At 42.7% G+C, this 17593-nt stretch overlaps 1 protein-coding gene across 1 annotated transcript in view; it reads left to right on the forward strand.

Moving 5' to 3' along the window:
- Positions 1-2349: 2349 nt before the first annotated feature.
- Positions 2350-17593, forward strand: part of ST6GALNAC3 (ST6 N-acetylgalactosaminide alpha-2,6-sialyltransferase 3) — a 645967-nt gene continuing 630723 nt past the window's right edge. The window contains exon 1 of the mRNA XM_088834865.1: positions 2350-2468. Within this exon, the coding sequence (XP_088690991.1) occupies positions 2451-2468 (18 nt within the window). The 5' untranslated portion in view covers positions 2350-2450. The remainder of the gene's footprint in view (positions 2469-17593) is intronic.

Consider the following 17593-nt stretch of genomic DNA (forward strand, 5'->3'; position numbering starts at 1 on the left):
TCTTGTTGTGTTAGTCACTCAGCCATGTCCAGCTCTTTGTGACCCTTGGACTGTAGCCACCGGGCTTTTCTGTCTATAGGATTCTACAGGCAAGAATACTGGAGTGAGTTGCCATTCCCTTCTCCAGGGGATCTTCCCGACCCAGGGATCGAACCTGGGTCTCCTGCATTGCAGGCAGATTCTTTACCGTCTGAGCCATTAGGGAACCCTGGTTAAGGATCTTATCACATTGTATTATCATATATGTCTTATCTTTCCCACTTGACAGAACCTGAGATAATGTTAGAGACCACAGAAATCATTCTCTCATCTCTGATAGGTCCTGTAGTACTTCAATAAAAGTTTTCTCCTCCAGTTAAAGTTAGCTCAAAAAACTTTTGTTCTTCTAGTAGCAGCTCAATAAAAGTTTGTTGAATTCATAAACAGAGGAAATACTGAGTGATCCTGACCCACTGAAGACCATGAGAGAAAGTGGTGGTTTAAAACATGCAGTCAGGATCAAGGAGTTCTTCCTTGAAAATACAGCAGATCTCTGAAACAGATGGAGAGGTTGGAGGAAGGAGTGGGAAAGCAGAGTCTCCCTCAGGGAGACTAAAAAGAGGAGTTTCCCTTAGGAGCAGGCCAGTTCCTCCACAGTCTCAGCTTCTGCAACCCTTTTCTGAGGTTCCTCCTGCTCTTCCAGGATTTTGCATGTTCTCATGAAGAAAACATCAAATGCCTTGAAAGCCGGGGTTTCTGCTCTATGGTTTGTGAGCCAATCTCAGATGTCACAGTCACCACTGGCAGCCCATAGTGCTTTTCCTGACATACTAGACTGGGCTTCCAGCAAGTGAAACTTCTTTTGGGTAAATATTTTGGGCCTAGTTTTAATATTTCTCTGACAGACCAAGTGGTGGAGATTTGTGTATATACACAGGTTGGTCCCTCCCTTTTTCTGCTATGTGTGTGATGTTACTTTCCTCGTAGAAATAACTGTTTCTCTTAGTCAGTTCTGGATGGGGAATTGGGCTTTCCTTGTTGCTTTTCAGTCAACAAGGAAAGGGGGCTTGCTGAAGAGAGGTGGAGAGGGCCCAGGACATGTCTTCTCCCAGATCACCTGCTTCTTAGGTGGAGCTGCTATAACTCACTGTGTTTTAGCATCAGAGTATTCAGGTTGGATGGTGAAAAATGGCCTCTCTGGATTTCCAATGCTAATAGGAAAGTTTAGACCTAACCTTGTTACTAAAATTGCAACAAAACTGTCAAATTCTAAACTTGTTGCAGGAAAGGGCAAAGTCCTGTGCATGTGCACACACACACACACAATATATATATATATATATATATATACAGTTAACGTATATATATGAGAATATACTATGTTTTCATATATACATATATTCTATTTCCAGTGTATTTATATATACATACATTTTTCATGGGCTTCCCAGGTGGTGCTAGTGGTAAAGAACCTGCCTGCCATTGCAGGAGATGTAAGAGACACGGTTCTAATCCCTGGGTTGGGAAGATTCCCTGGAGAACCTCAGGCAATCCATTCCAGTATTCTTGCCTAAACACGTAAGCTTAAAGCAGGAAAGAGCAATGCATTATCAGTTCAGTTCAGTCTCAGTCGTGTCCGACTCTTTGCGACCCCGTGGACCGCAGCACGCCAGGCTCCTCTGTCCATGAGATTCTCCAGGCAATGAAAGACCATCGAACCCAGGTCTCCCGCATTGCGGGCGGATTCTTTACCGCCTGAGCCACGAAGGAAGACCTTGTGTACTTAGAAACGAAATATATCCTACATAGGCTCCAGTTGGTTGCATCTTTCCCTGATTGACATTTGTGCTCCCTTTTAATGGCAAATTAATGTTAGATAAGGCCATCACAGGGTTTTAAAGTAGAATGAAGGCTCTTTCCTTAACCAGCTTAGGGAGAATTTTGCTACTTTTGAAGAATCCTTTGATGTACCCAAAGCCTGGAGAGAGATGATTCCAAACCCACTAAACTTCTTTAAAGTGTGAAGTGTCTGCTATGAGTTCTCTGATCTGTTAGCGAAGACCAAATCGAGGAGAAGAAAAGGCCACTTTCTCTCCCCAGCGGGACCCATCTGAGCTCCCAGTCCGCTGCTGAGCGACATTATATACGATGAACAGACAGAAGTTTACAGAAAAAAAACAGAAAAGAAAAAGTAGCGAGCACCGAGAGGCAGCCGCAGGCGCCAGGGACGGCACGTGACCTGGGGGCGGGCCCTCGCAGGCCGCTAGCCAGTGGACGGGGCCGGGGGCGGGCCCACGACCCGAGGGGCGGGGCCTGTGCCCGCGCAGCTCTCACCGCGGTCCCCTTATTTGGATCTGCGGGAATGTGGGCTGGAGCGGTCCTGCAGCGGTACCAGCCTCCAGCCTGTCGCCGGGACTGCCCCTGACCCAGGCACGCCCGCTGCTCGGTGGCAGGAGGGCCGGCGGAGCGCCATGGCCTGCATCCTGAAGGTAACGAATCGCATCTATGGCTCGGACGCGTGGTTGGCCAGCCTCTTGCTGCTCAGAGGCGCGGAGTCAACCGCGGTCCCACCGCATCCTCATCTCAGTTGTCTTTTCCTGGCGTTGATTTTCTTTTTGTTCCTTTGGCAAATGCATATGGAGGGAGATTCAGAAACATGTAGCTGGCACGGCTTCTGTTCCCACCATTCCTGCCTGCTCGCGCCTGCATTGAAGGAACTGCAGACTGTTGGCTCCAGGGGAGAGCAGGGCTGTGTGCCGAATAATGGGGATGGCAGGGAGGGGAGGGGTGCTCCAGCGAATCCCGCGGCCCCAGTGCCTGAGGCCTTTCTGAAGCCACGCACAGTAGAGCAAAAGGCTGGCCACGGGTTATTGGTGCTGAGGAGTAGAGCGCTTTTGAATGGGATGAGAGTGAGCAGAGGGAGTTCTACCTTACGTTTGATCATATGAAGACAGAAACTTCTGAGTTTACAGGTAGTCCCTTAGGAATGAGTTTTCTGTGAGATCAGCTAACTCTGTGTGCCCAAAGTTCCACTTCGGAAAAGTTCACAAGAGGATGTATTTATTAATAGAGAATTTCAAGCCTAACTTTGGCTAAAAACTTAAACACACACACACACACACACATATACACTTTCTTTTGCTCACAAACAGACAAAATGATTTCACTCCCTCTCAGAGTCTGCTCAGGCGCCCCTTCTTTGTTGAGTTTTCTTTCTCCACGTGTGTTCTTAGTCTGGAGTGAACATCTTTCTAGGTTCACAGCCTTGTAGCATCAGGTGGGAGGATTTGGTGTGAGTGCCTCACCCAAGAACTTTTTATTCCACAGGAAATTTTACTTTTTTCAAATTTTTTCAATTTGTTTTTTCATTTTTCTGCACTATTGTTTCTACTGGTGCCTAACCTGACTCCTGACTGTATGAGTCAAAAACATTCACAGCATGAATGTTTCCTGGGCCTTGACTAGAGAGTGTAAAGGCCTACTTGTTCCAAGTTTGGGGAGGCTGTGTGTGGCAGAGGAATAGCACCAGAAATCAATTTGTGTGTGCACACGTGTGTGTGTGTGTGTGTAGGAGCATTTGTTTTTCTGTGGGGTGATTCGAAGCCATCTACTGCTCTATTAGTTACCTGAATCCTCTTCCAACATGCCTTGGTGTTAATGATGCAAATAAGAGACTAACCTAGTAGAGTTTGTTTCCATTTCTTATAGTAAAGGAGATGAGGTATTTCCTGTGATTTCTCTGAACTTCCTTTGTTTGATTTTGGAACATTATCTGGGACATAATGGTAGCAAGATCAAATAATACATTTTTCTTATTTACTTTCGTACTAAAATGTGGGATTTTTACCTTAGAGACTTCTAGCACAAGGACTGAAATGTGAATATGAGTCATCTCTACTATTTATTGGGTTATTAGCCTAAAGGGAAGTTGAGTGTGACATTTATTGTTGGCTGTCTTCTTCCCTTTTGATTTCTCCCCTATCTCATCTTGCACATGTTCCAAACATTTTTAAGACATCTCAAGCTACAGATGAATCTGATCCAACTTTGCCTTTCCAGCCCCTCACACTGACCTCAGACATTTGGGACATATCTGATTGCTCCTTATTTTTTCTCCACTGAAACCAAGCTGGGGTGCAGACAGGTAAACTGCAAAGAGCAAAGGCTTTGGACTCAGGAAGACCTTGGTCTGAACTTAGGCTCTGCCAGATGCTACCTGTGTGACCTTGGACAAGTCACTTAAAACATCTCTGAGTCTCAATTTTCACAATATAAGATTGAAGTAACAGCACCACAAGGTTGTAATATTCCACAGGGTTGCTGTGGGGATGAAATAATATATGAAAACTACTTCGTGGAGCGGGCATTCAATATGTGCTAGTTTCCCTCATAAATAATAATAACTGCAATTTAATTAACCTTTACTATATCCTCAGCTCATTTCATATTGCTGTTATTCTTAGGTCAAGCTGTACAAGGTGAGTATCGTTGTTTAAAACCCTATTTTGCATATAAGGAAGCTGAGGTTCCTGAGTTTAAGAGATTTATCCGAGGGAACAGGGTTAAAGGCAGGGTGAGCCTGGACTTAGATTCAGATCTGCCAGCCTTCTTTATATTTTAACTGTGTTCCCTATACTTTCCCATGTGATGATTTTCTAAGTTGCCCTAAAACCATTCACAATCCTTACCACCTTTGAGAAACAAAGTACCATTGTGCAACGATGGTCTTGATGGCCTGTGGTGGACCTTTTCTCCTTGTCTTTGAAGGGCCATATGTGGTGCAGTGGACAGTCCATACACCTAGATTCCATGCAAGCTTGATCTCCTGCGTATATTAGACAGTCACTGCAACTTGGAACCTCAATTTGCCCAAGTTGTAGAATGCCTGACAGGGTTTTGTGAGGGTAAGATGATATACTGTTTTTGTTGCTTTTGATGAAATATTTTCTGCCATATACTGGCCCTGGGCTTGCTGTTGGTATCACAAAATGTATAAGCCATTGACTCCATTCTCAATTGGCTTCCAGTATAGTAAGGGGGATAGAAAAGTACATGAATGTTTATGTTACAATGTGAAGAGTAATAGGTCTGTGGAAGGCATAATAGAAGCATGGAGAGAGAAAGCAATGAACTATCTAACTGAACAATCAGGATGGACTTCTCACTCATATATGATTTGAACTGTAATTTGAAGATTGAATATGATGTGGTATGATGAAGCTTGTGTTTTAGAAGGATAACTTTTGAGGCAGGGTCAACTTTATTCCGTGGGCAAAATATAGTCTTCTCAACAGACTTTAGAGGTAGATCTTATTTTCCATTTTTACATAGGAGAAAACTGAGATACAAAGAGGTTGATTAACTTATCATTATTGCCTAAATAGTGACTCTAAATAGGAATCCCTGACTAGCTAAGAGGAGGAGCCTATACTGTGGCAGCAAATGGTGGTCTTTGGAGGCCATACAGATTATCCCCTAAAGGTGTTATGCATAGTAAGGGCCCATTCTGCCCATGTGTAAAGCTGGTTCTCATAATTTAATAATGATTACCTCAATAATCATTTAATTGTGGAATATATACTTACTCCACACTGCATAGACTTTGAAGAAATATGTGGGTTTTGTTTCTGGCTTCACCACTTACTATTTGTTCAACCACTAATAAGTTTCTTGATTTCATTGCCTCAGTTTCTGAAATGGAGATGATCATGCATTCCTCAGTGGGTTATTCTACAGGTTAAATGGGAATATCTTCACATTAGTTAGAATAGGCTAGTTTACTGCAGTAAAAAACAGCCTCAAGTCTTAGTAGGTTCATTTCTTGCATGCTCCTGGTTAGGCAGCTCTCCTGGGGAGCTAGGCCATTGTGAACAAGCAAATCAAGGGCCACTCTCTTTCCATAGGGTGTTTTAAAAGTCTTTGAAATTTAGTAGACAAGAAAGATATTTACTTAGTATTTATTTGGTTATTAGTGAAAGAAAACTTTTAAATTTATAAAAGTCATTTGATTTTCTTCTCATAAATTATGAATTAGTATTTGCTATAATGAAAACCTATTCATATTTTCTTTAATGATTTCTATCTTTGCCAGCAGTTACTTTTTGAGAACAGTATCATGTATACCTTTGATGTTTAACATATATTTAGTGAGTTGTATTAAGGTTCTTTTTTTGGATTCTGTGCTGAAATGTACACTGAGTGGCCATGTGGACACGGGACACTTCTTTCTGCGTTGGAAAAGATTATGGTTTTGCCAGGTTGCTGAGACTTAGGAACTTGAAGCAGTTAGACAGTAGCACAGTAGGTGCATGACTAAGCTACTGTTATCTTCTCTACCTGTCACCTGTCCTTGTATGACATTGATCTTTTTTTGGAGGGCCCTGCTGTTAGGTGTGCAGGATCTTAATTCCCTAACCAGGGGTTGAACCTATACCTCCTGCAGTAGAATGGAAGCTCAGAGTCTTATCCACTGTACCACCAGGGAAGTCCCTACCTTGATCTTGATTGATGGGAAATTTGATGAGTGTTGATATCTAGTTATGTATGGGCTTGGTGTCTTCTCATTTACTCTTCCCCCACTGCTCCGGACCTAATCCTTCACCATGCTGCGTCAATTCTATCTCAGGAAAATCTCTCAGCTCTGTACATTATTCTCTATCCGTGTCACCTCTGTCTTGTCCAGAACCTCATATTTGGTCTGTGTTTTGAAATAGCCTCCTTTCCTTTGGGCTTCTCATAAACTCGCCCATCTTCCACATTACTCTCAGATTACTGTGCTGAAGCACAGTGCTCATCAAGCCATTTACAAATGGCTTAAATGCTTGTCTTGGCTCCCCAGCCCCTGCAGGATAAGCCCAGCTATTTAGCTTGGCATTCAGGTTCCTTCTGAATCTGGCCCCTGCCCGCATATCTGGCCTCACTGCCTACTAACTTCCTTACCCATGATCTAGATACTTATCTAGATGAATTCCAAATCTTCAGATATGCCTCCTTTCATGGCTCTGTGCCTTTGTAGTATAGTATAGGGATTGAAAGCCCTGATGTCAGACCAACCTATTCCAGCAGTGAAATCTCTAAGCCTCAGTTTCCTCATCTGTGAAATGGGAGCAGAAATAGTGCGTACTTCTTAAGGTTATGAAGAATAAATGAGCTAACTTCTATAGACTAGAATCTGACACAAAATAAGTCCTTGGTAAGTATTTGCTATTAGTTGTTACCGTACAGGATGTTTTCTCTGCAGGAAATTCTCTCTGCTCACTTTTCCTCCTCTGACAGAGTTCAGATTATCTTTCAACTCCTATTTCAGTGTCACATCTGCAGTCAAGCCCTCCTCTGCCTCAGCAGACTTCCTTTGTGGCCCCATGGCTTGGTTTTTGTCTCTGTAGTGGACAAGTATTACCCTGTAGTGTAAATTAGCTGTTTATATGCGCAACTCTTTTGTTTTACTATGAATTCATAAAGCCCAGGGACTTTAGTAGGTTGATCAGTTAGTGTTTCCTAAGCATACTGAGGGCTCCCCTGATTGCTCAGTTGGTAAAAATCTGTCTGCGATGCAGGAGGCCCTGGTTCAGTTCTTGGGTTGGGAAGATCCGCTGGAGAAGGGATAGGTACCCACCCCAGTATTCTTAGGCTACCCTTGTGGCTCAGCTGGTAAAGAATCCGCCTGCAATGTGGGAGACCTGGGTTCAATCCCTGGGTTGGGAAGATCCCCTGGAGAAGGGAAAGGTTACCCCCTCCAGTTTCTGGCCTGAAGAATTCTGTGGACTGTATAGTAAATGAATACTGTTCTTGCTGTAAGTAAGACTATAGACTCAGTGAAAAAAAAAGAAATACCTAGGGTATAGGAATATATGAGTGATGGTGTTGGTAGTTATGTAATTGAATCTTGGGGGCAAGAAAGGTCTTGTCTTATTCAACTTGATATCCATAACAACTAGTCTGACTCTTAGTAAAGAGATTCCTAAATGTTGAATGGCCTTCCAGGGAGCTCAGTGGTAAATAATCCACCTGCCAATGCAGGAGACACAGATTCTGTCCCTGGGTTGGGAAGATCTCCTGCAGAAGGAAATGACAACCCACTCTGATATTTTTTCCTGGGAAATTCCATGGACAGAAGAGCCTGGTGGGCTACAGTCCATGGGGTCGTAAAAGAGTTGGACCCGACTTAGTGATGAAACAACAACAATAGCAAGATATTGACTGTGTAAATGATATAATTTTTTTGATATGCTAGTTATAGACAGCAGTCTAACTTGGCCTCTTCTAGGAATAGCTGAATTCTTTTTAGATATAGCGTGGATTTTTCACTCTAACATAAGTAAGTAGATTGTAGTTTATCAATTAGTTTTCTTCTTAAGTTACTTCTCAGTTTTGTTTCTTTTAGATCTGTGACTGCTTCTCATATAAAATCTGGAGCCAGTTTGAAATATGGAGGGAGGGAGAGCAGAGACCTGGACTTGCAAGGAGAAAGAAGGAAAGTATAGGAGTGACTTATCTCACGTTACGATCATTTTGGTTCTCTGGGTTAAAATAAACAATAAAAGCAAGCGCAAAAAACAAAAAACAAACTCCAACATTTGCAACCATAATTTGTGTTTCTCAAACTATTAGATATCAAAGGAAAATAATATGGCTTCACTGAGACTGGACAGCCACAGAAATATCACAGGGACACAGGTTGTAGTCCTGAAACTCTAAGATGACCCCAGCACATAGAATAGACAAGGCACTTTGTTTAAGAAATCTGCTTTATGACATTTCTTTCTGCTGCCCAAGGGATGCCGAAGTCTCAGTAGTTGCCCGGCCTCATTTTTAGGCTTATGGTGTCTGAGCAGGTGCTTTTGCAATTTCCATCAGCTTACTTTGGGGGAATGAATTGCTTATGTAAAACTTTGCTCTTTGATGAATTGAGAACCACAGCAGCAATAACAGTTGTTCTTTATTGAACACTTAGAGTGTGTTCAGGCTGGGTCCTGGGCTGCCTGCTTTTCATATATCATCTCATGTAAACTTTTACTGGGCTTTCCAGGTGGCTCAGTAGTAGAGAATCTGCCTGCCAATGCAGGAGACAGGGGAGATGCGGTTTGATACCTGGGATGCTGAGGTTCAGAGAAGCTAACTAACTTGCCCTAGGTCCTATGGTTAGTAAGTGGTGAAGGTGGGGTTGAACCTGGCTCTGATTGGTGATGTAATGTGTATTTTACCTTCAGGGCCAATTTGGTCAGTATTCACAGGGGCTTTGAGTTTATTTCACCATCTTCTGAATCTACACAGCTTCCAAACATACTCCTGATGGGGCTCATTTTTAGCTGTGTTATTTTTAGTTATTCCTTCCTCAGAGTTTCCTTTATGACAGAGGAACTAGAGGATATAGAGGAGCCACAGAGAGGGAAATAAGGCTCTAACTCTGCCTCTAACATTAACAGCCTTTTGACCCTGAGCAAGTTGCATGACCCCCCCCCCCACCCCTGCCCCCACCTTCCTGAGAAACTCCTATGTCCCTTTGAAGGTGGGAGTGAAGCAGAGGAGTAATAGAGTTGGATTTACTGTTAGGCCAAGCTTCAGGACCCGCCACCCACCCCCCTCACCACACTCCAAGACTCTGAAGAGGTTCTGGCATTTTTGAATTTATATTATATTCATTTTCTTAAAGAGAACCACAGATTATATAAGCTTCAGGCTTCCCAACAAGATCCCCCCTGGGGTGGTGTTGGAATCCAAAAGAGGTAAAGCTTGTGAATGTACTTTGAAAAGTAGAATGTGCTGTTCAGTTCAGTTCAGTTCAGTCGCTCAGTCCTGTCCGACTCTCTGCGACCCCATGAATCACAGCACGCCAGGCCTCCCTGTCCATCACCAACTCCAGGAGTTCACTCAAACTCATGTCCATCGAGTTGGTGATGCCATCCAGCCATTTCATTCTCTGTCGTCCCCGTCTCCTCCCGCTCCCAAACTTTCCCAGCATCAGAGTCTTTTCCAGTGAGTCAACTCGTCGCATGAGGTGGCCAAAGTATTGGAGTTTCAGCTTTAGCATCAGTCCTTCCAATGAACACCCAGGATTGATCTCCTTTAGAATGGACTGGTTGGATCTCCTTGCAGTCCAAGGGACTCTCAAGAGTCTTCTCCAGCACCACAGTTCAAAAGCATCAATACTTCGGTGATCAGCTTTCTTCACAGCCCAACTCTCACATCCATACATGACCACGGGAAAAACTATAGCCTTGACTAGACGGATCTTGGTTGGCAAAGTAATGTCTCTGCTTTTTAATATACTGTCTAGGTTGGTCATAACTTTCCTTCCAAGGAGTAAGCATCTTTTAATTTCCTGGCTGCAATCAGCATCTGCAGTGATTTTGGAGCCCCCCAAAATAAAGTCTGACACTGTTTCCACTGTTTTTCCATCTATTTCCCATGAAGTGATGGGACCAGATGCCATGATCTTTGTTTTCTGAATGTTGAGCTTCAAGCCAACCTTTTCACTCTCCTCTTTCACTTTCATCCAGAGGCTTTTGAGTTCCTCTTCACTTTCTGCCATAAGGGTCGTGTCATCTGCATATCTGAGGTTATTGATATTTCTCCCAGCAATCCTGATTCCAGTTTGTGCTTCTTCCAGCCCAAAGTTCCTCATGATGTACTCTGCATAGAAGTTAAATAAGCAAGGTGATAATATACAGTCTTGACGTACTCCTTTTCCTATTTGGAACCAGTCTGTTGTTCCATGTACAGTTCTGACTGTTGCTTCCTAACCTGCATACAGGTTTCTCAAGAGGCAGGTCAGGTGGTCTGGGATTCCCATCTCTTTCAGAATGTTCCACAGTTTATTGTGATCGACACAGTCAAAGGCTTTGGCATAGTCAATGAAACAGAAATAGATGTTTTTCTGAAACTCTCTTGCTTTCTCCATGATCCAGCGGATGTTGGCAATTTGATCTCTGGTTCCTCTGCCTTTTCTAAATACAGCTTGAACATCTGGAAGTTCACGGTTCACATATTGCTGAAGCCTGGCTTGGAGAATTTTGAGCATGACTTTACTAGCGTGTGAGATGAGTGCAATTGTGCGGTAGCTTGAGCATTCTTTGGCATTGCCTTTCTTTGGAATTGGAATGAAGATGACCTTTTCCAGTCCTGTGGCCACTGCTGAGTTTTCCAAATCTGCTGGCATATTGAGTGCAGCACTTTCACAGCATCATCTTTCAAGATTTGGAATAGCTCAACTGGAATTCCATCACCTCCACTAGCTTTGTTCGTAGTGATGCTTTCTAAGGCCCACTTGACTTCACATTCCAAGATGTCTGGCTCTAGGTCAGTGATCACGTTATCGTGACTATCTTGGTCGTGAAGATCTTTATTGTACAGTTCTTCTGTGTATTCTTGCCACCTCTTCTTACTATCTTCTGCTTCTGTTAGGTCCATACCATTTCTGTCCTTTATCGAGCCCATCTTTAAATGAAATGTTCCCTTGGAATCTCTAATTTTCTTGAAGAGATCTCTTGTTTTTTCTATTCTGTTGTTTTCCTCTATTTCTTTGCATTGATTGCTGAGGAAGGCTTTCTTATCCCTCCTTGCTATTCTTTGAAACTCTGCATTCAGATGCTTATATCTTTCCTTTTCTTCTTTGCTTTTCGCTTCTCTTCTTTTCACAGCTATTTGTAAGGCCTCCTGAGACAGCCATTTTGCTTTTTTGCATTTCTTTTCCATGGGGATGTTCTTGGTCCCTGTCTCCTGTACAATGTCACGATCCTCCGTCCATAGTTCTTCAGGCACTCTATCTATCAGATCTAGTCCCTTAAGTCTATTTCTCACTTCCACTGTATAATCATAAGGGATTTGATTTAGGTCATATCTGAATGGTCTAGTGGTTTTCCCTACTTTCTTCAATTTAAGTCTGAATTTGGCAATGAGAGACGCCGCCCCGGCGGTGCAGACGCGAGAGACACCGCCCCGGCGCAACCGACCTCGCAAAGAGGTGCGGCCAAGAGGAGCTACCCCACTCCTGAGGCCAGGGCCGGCGGCCAAGAGGAGCTACCCCACGTCCAATAGACGGTAGCTGTGAGGGCACAGGAGGGCCGAGAGGAGCTACTTCACGTTCAAGGTCAGGAGTGGCGGCCTTGAGGAGATAGCCCTCGTCCAAGGTAAGGTGCAGCGATTGTGCTTTCTTGGAGCAGCTGTGAAGAGATATCCCACGCCCAAGGTAAGAGAAACCCAAATAAGACGGTAGGTATTGAGAGGGGGCATCAGAGGGCAGACACACTGAAATCATAATCACAGGAAACTAGTTGATCTGATCACATGGACCACAGCCGAATGTGGTCCACTGGAGAAGGGAATGGCAAACCACTTCAGTATACTTGCCTTGAGAACCCCATGAACAGTAACAAAGGGCAAAATGATAGAATACTGAATGAGGAATTCCCCAGGTCGGTAGGTGCCCAGTATGCTACTGGAGATCAGTGGAGAAATAACTCTAGAAGGAATGAAGGGACGGAGCAAAAGCAAAACCAATACCCAGTTGTGGATGTGACCGGTGATAGAAGCAAGGCCCAGTGCTGTAAGAGCAATATTGCATAGGAACCTGGAATGTTAGGTCCATGAACAAGGCAACTTGGAAGTGGTCAAACAGGAGATGGCAAGAGTGAACGTCGACATTCTAGGAATCAGTGAACTAAAATGGACTGGAATGGGTGAATTTAACTGAGATGACCATTATATTTACTACTGTGGGCAGGAATCCCTTAGAAGAAATGAAGTAGCCATCATGGTCAACAAAAGAGTCTGAAATGCAGGACTTGGATGCAATCTTAAAAACGACAGAATGATTTCTGTTCGTTTCCAAGGCAAACCATTCAATATTACAGTAATCCAGGCCTATGCCCCAACCAGTAACGCTGAAGAAGCCGAAGTTGAATGGTTCTATGAAGACCTACAAGACCTTTTAGAACTAACACCCAAAAAAGATGTCCTTTTCATTATAGGGGACTGGAATGCAAAAGTAGGAAGTCAAGAAACACCTGGAGTAACAGGCAAATTTGGCTTTGGAGCATGGAATGAAGCAGAGCAAAGGCTGATAGAGTTTTGTCAAGAGAATGCACTGGTCATAGCAAACACCCTCTTCCAACAACACAAGGGAAGACTCTACACATGGACATGACCAGATGGTCAACACCGAAATCAGATTGATTATATTCTTTGCAGCCAAAGATGGAGAAGCTGTATACAGTTAGCAACAACAAGACCAGGAGCTGACTGTGGCTCAGATCATGAACTCCTTATTGCCAAATTCAGACTTAAATTGAAGAAAGTAGGGAAAACCACTAGACCATTCAGAATGTGCTGTACACATAGGCAAATGATTATTAGTATTATTAATAATTATATAACAGCTTGAATCATGGAAACCTATCTTGGGTACTAGTAGGGGAAAGAAGAGTTTAGATTTGAGGAAAGCATAGGGAACCCACTAAGCTTACCATCAGAGGTCTGGGAAAAGTTATGGTATCTCCTCCCCAGGAGAAAAATTTTTATCTGTTTGTGAGAATTTAACACATGCTTATCCCCGAGGGCTGGAGATGGGATGAATCCTCTGTTTTCTGGATTCAGCAAAAAGTGGAGGAAGGCATTTTTCTAATTGAACACAGTAGATTTGAACAAGTATTATCAGGATCCCATTACAGAAAGCTGCAGTTAGCTCCTGGTTATTAAAAGGCTCATTATTCAGTTTATGGATTAGCCAGATCCTGTTGGTCCCTGGCCACTCTGATCTACACCTTTTATGCATTTCAATGCCAATTAGCACACCTGCCAGAGCCTGGAAAGTCAGAGGAGCTAAGCCCCAAATTGGATCATTCCTTTCCCTGTTAGCAGCTTTGTCAAGGTTTGTCAGCAGGAGGGTAAAGAGAAGGACTCAAACACAGTGAAGAGATTATCTGTGATTTCACTATTGTTTTCTTTCTTCCTCAGCTGGAGAATTAAAAGTATTTCTGGTTCTGATTTTAACTTGTTTTAAAGTCACTAAATCAGAGATCTTGGCCTAGGGCATCCAGAGACTTCAATAAACAGCCTCCTCAGGGTAGGTAACATTTTCAGAGAGCCTTTTGTCCACACCCCACATCTCCAGGCCTCTGTCTCATTTCCTGTGAGATGTGGAGGGGTGGGGACTCACAACTTCTGGTATTTGGGAGACTGGGAACAGTTAACTCCTAAAGAGATTGCTCAAGGGCCAGGAAAAGAGAGTCCTTGTCTTAAGTCATTCTAGTGTTTGTGTAAAAAAGTATGTGTCTCTACATACACATAGTAAATATAAATAGAAGTGGGCACCCACATTTATTCAAGCATATCTTAATATATATTGAGGTTTGAAAACCCTTGTATGTAAGATCCTTTTCTGGAAGGAACTTCTGTCTAATGTTCAAATCTGTTTTCTGGGGAATTTATTAGCTGTGTATTTACCAGACACTAAAGTTTCGGTCAGTTTTGAAAACTCTATTTGCACCTTGCTCTGAAAGATCATGATCACAAGGAAACTGGAAGTAAAATGTATTTGTCCTGTATTGGGAGTGGGTTGTAACATGGACTTAAACTGTCCATGTGGAGCTCATCTTAGATTTTAAGGATGGGAACGAGCAAATGGCTGTCCTTGGACAATTCCCCTCCATTGGACAATAGGAGTACACACCTGCGGAGAGCAGGACTGCGATTCCTGGTATAGTTGTTTGGTGTTCTTGGCCCCGATGGTGTGCCTGACTTTGAAGAAAGAGATAAGAAAGTCTCTCTCTGTGAAGGGTTTGCCTTATCAATCAGGGAAAAGGGTAACCAAGAAAGAAGAGCTGTTCTCTAGGGTGTGGACAGAAAAAGACCGTGCTACATAGACTCCAAGTCTGATTCCAGTTTTGTGATGAGTTTGAGTAATGACAATACCTTTATTTAATATTCTGCAGCAGTACGGTCCAGTAGAAATATAAGGCAGGCCACTTAGGTAATTTTTTATTTGTAAGAGCCACATTAAAAAGAAAGGAAAAAAAAGTAGGCAGAATTTATTTAATAATATATTTTATTTAACCCCAAATATTCAAAACATGTTAATGTTAATTTGGAGTCAACATCAACTTATAAATAAGCTATTTATACTTGTTTCATAAGTCTTCATGTCTGTGTATATCTTGCCATTGCAGCATATTTCAATTTGGATGATAAAGTTTCATCACAAATACTTGATCTCTATTTAGATTTTATAAAATGTTCAGTAGAAAAAGTAAATTCACATATCTAAGTTGCTCCAAAGATGCATTTAAGCCTTTGATGAGCCCTTAAAATTTCATATGAAATGGAGTCCTAAGCTTTTTCATATCCTGAGCCCGATTGGCCCCCCAGATGTTGAGCAGCTGTGAATTCTCCCAGGAGAGTGCTGCTTTGGTCTCAGTGAGGTAGGGTGAACTCCTGGAGGCTTTGAGGTCAGAGACAGACTTTATGCACTTTTATTTGAATAGTTCCTGTGCTCCAGGAGGGCGGTACACATATGGCAGCAATTTAGACATACAGAATAAACCACATGTCTTCTTTTAAGTCAAGAGAGTAAGGTGATTGGAGTTCCTTTGTACAGTTTGCTTATTTTTTGACTGTTTATTTGTGTCTATAAATTCAGCAATATCCTATTAGGTGTACGTCTGGTGGTACTTGGAGTAAATCACTTTGTGAACCTGCAGTGCTGTTTTGCTTGCCTGCACTGAGTTGTATTCCTGCCCGGCTCTGCCTGGACTTCCTGAATCATAGAGTGTTAGCATTTTTTCATGCAGAGCATGTTTCATTGTCATAATGATAGCAGGTGCCATTTGTTGAGTACCTTCTCTCTGGCAGACAGCCCGCCAGATACTTTACAGATATTTATTATCCCTCAGCAAGATTACAGGATGGGTATTATTACTTTCATCCGACAGATGAGGAAACTCTAGTTCATATCGCGTAACAACTTTGTTAATGCAAGAACACTAAACCAAGGTCTGCAAACTAATAGCCCTTAGGTCAGATTCAGCCTGGTGCCTGTTTATATGTAGTGTGCAATTTTCAGAGTGGGTTTTGTGTTCTAAAATGGTTGAAAACAATCAAAAGAAGATTTAATGATGTGAAAATGTTAAGAAATTCCAGTATCGTTGTTCCTGAATAAAGTTTTACTGGAATATAGCCATGTTTATTCATGTCTTAGTGTCTTAGTGTGCTTTTGTGCTGTAATGGCAGACTTGAGAAGCTGACATGTAGACTCTGTGGCTTGCAAAGCCTTTAATATTGACTGTCTTTCTCTTTACAGATAAAGTGTGCAAGCCTATGCTGAACTGTTGAATTCTTATTGTAAAAGCCAGGGTCAGGGGCTGTCAGGGAACTCACACCTGGGCCTCACATCATGAATATCAGGGATATTTAGTGAATATGAAGCCAAGAACTCCATGTGAAAGAAGAAACTGAAGCCAAGAGAGGATAAGTAACTCCCCAAAGTCACATAGTGGGGCTGGGATTCAGACTTCAAAGCTTGATCCCTAAGTCCATTGCTTCTCACTGATAAGCTGACTACACTGCTGCTCAGCTTGAACTACAGGACGTCCTGAAGGGCTTTTTACACCAGAGATTTCTAAGCCCCACCCCCAGAGTATATGATTCCATAGTTCTGGACTAGCATCTAAGAATCTGCATTTCTAACAAGCCTCCAGGTGATGCTGCTTGATGCCAACCATCCTTCAGTTTGTCCTATCATACTGCATCCTGCTCAATAAATTGCTGCTGAGTTATGAATGGCTTCAAAGCTGTGTGTGTGTTAGTCACTTAGTCGTGTCTGACTCTGTGACTCTATGGACTGTACTCACCAGGATCCTCTGTCCATGGAATTCTCCAGGCAAGAATACTGGAGTGGGTTGCCATTCCCGTTTTTCAGGGATCTTCCTGTCCCAAGGATTGAACCTGGGTCTCTTGCGTTGGCAGGCGGATTCTTTACCATCTGAGCCACCAGGGAATCCCTCAACTACAAATTTAAGTCAAGTGCATTCTAATGGCCTTTTCAGGCTTTGTGATCGTTTGATTTCTGCCTACATTGTTCTCATTAAACCCCGAGCTTTCTGATGCTATGGGACTCAGGCCACCATGAATGTTGAAATGCTTGTGCCTCTGTGTCTGGTAGCAAGGGACTGGGTCTGAAATGAATCTGTCACTGGTGCCGTGCCTCTTGCATTTCTAGAAACTCTGTTTCTTTCAAATCAATTTCAGAATCAGTTTATGATGATTTATAAACCAGGAATTTGGTTCTTGCTGATTGTATGTCAAACCCTTTCTCACATTGTGACCCTCGTTTCTCTGCGGCTAACAAGAAGACCTGGGGGGTGTAGGAAACAGCTTCTGTAGTCAGATTGTCCTGGCTTTGGTAGTGGAAGTTAATGGGTTAGTGCTAGAGTTCACTTTCTTAATTATTGACTTAGTCTCATGTTTAAAAAGTCATTATTTTAGAATTAGGAATGGGAAAAATGAAGCCTGGTGAAAGATGACAGCTTTTGTTTTTTTCATGTTGATGATTCATAGCCTTGTTTGGGACTTTAATAAGTAACAAAAAGCATTGGAAACTGCTGATTTAATCTCTTATAGG

This window comes from Moschus berezovskii, chromosome 4 (genome assembly GCF_049115385.1).
Source record: "Moschus berezovskii isolate FMDL1 chromosome 4, NW_MosBer_1.0, whole genome shotgun sequence".
Lineage (NCBI taxonomy): Eukaryota > Metazoa > Chordata > Mammalia > Artiodactyla > Moschidae > Moschus > Moschus berezovskii.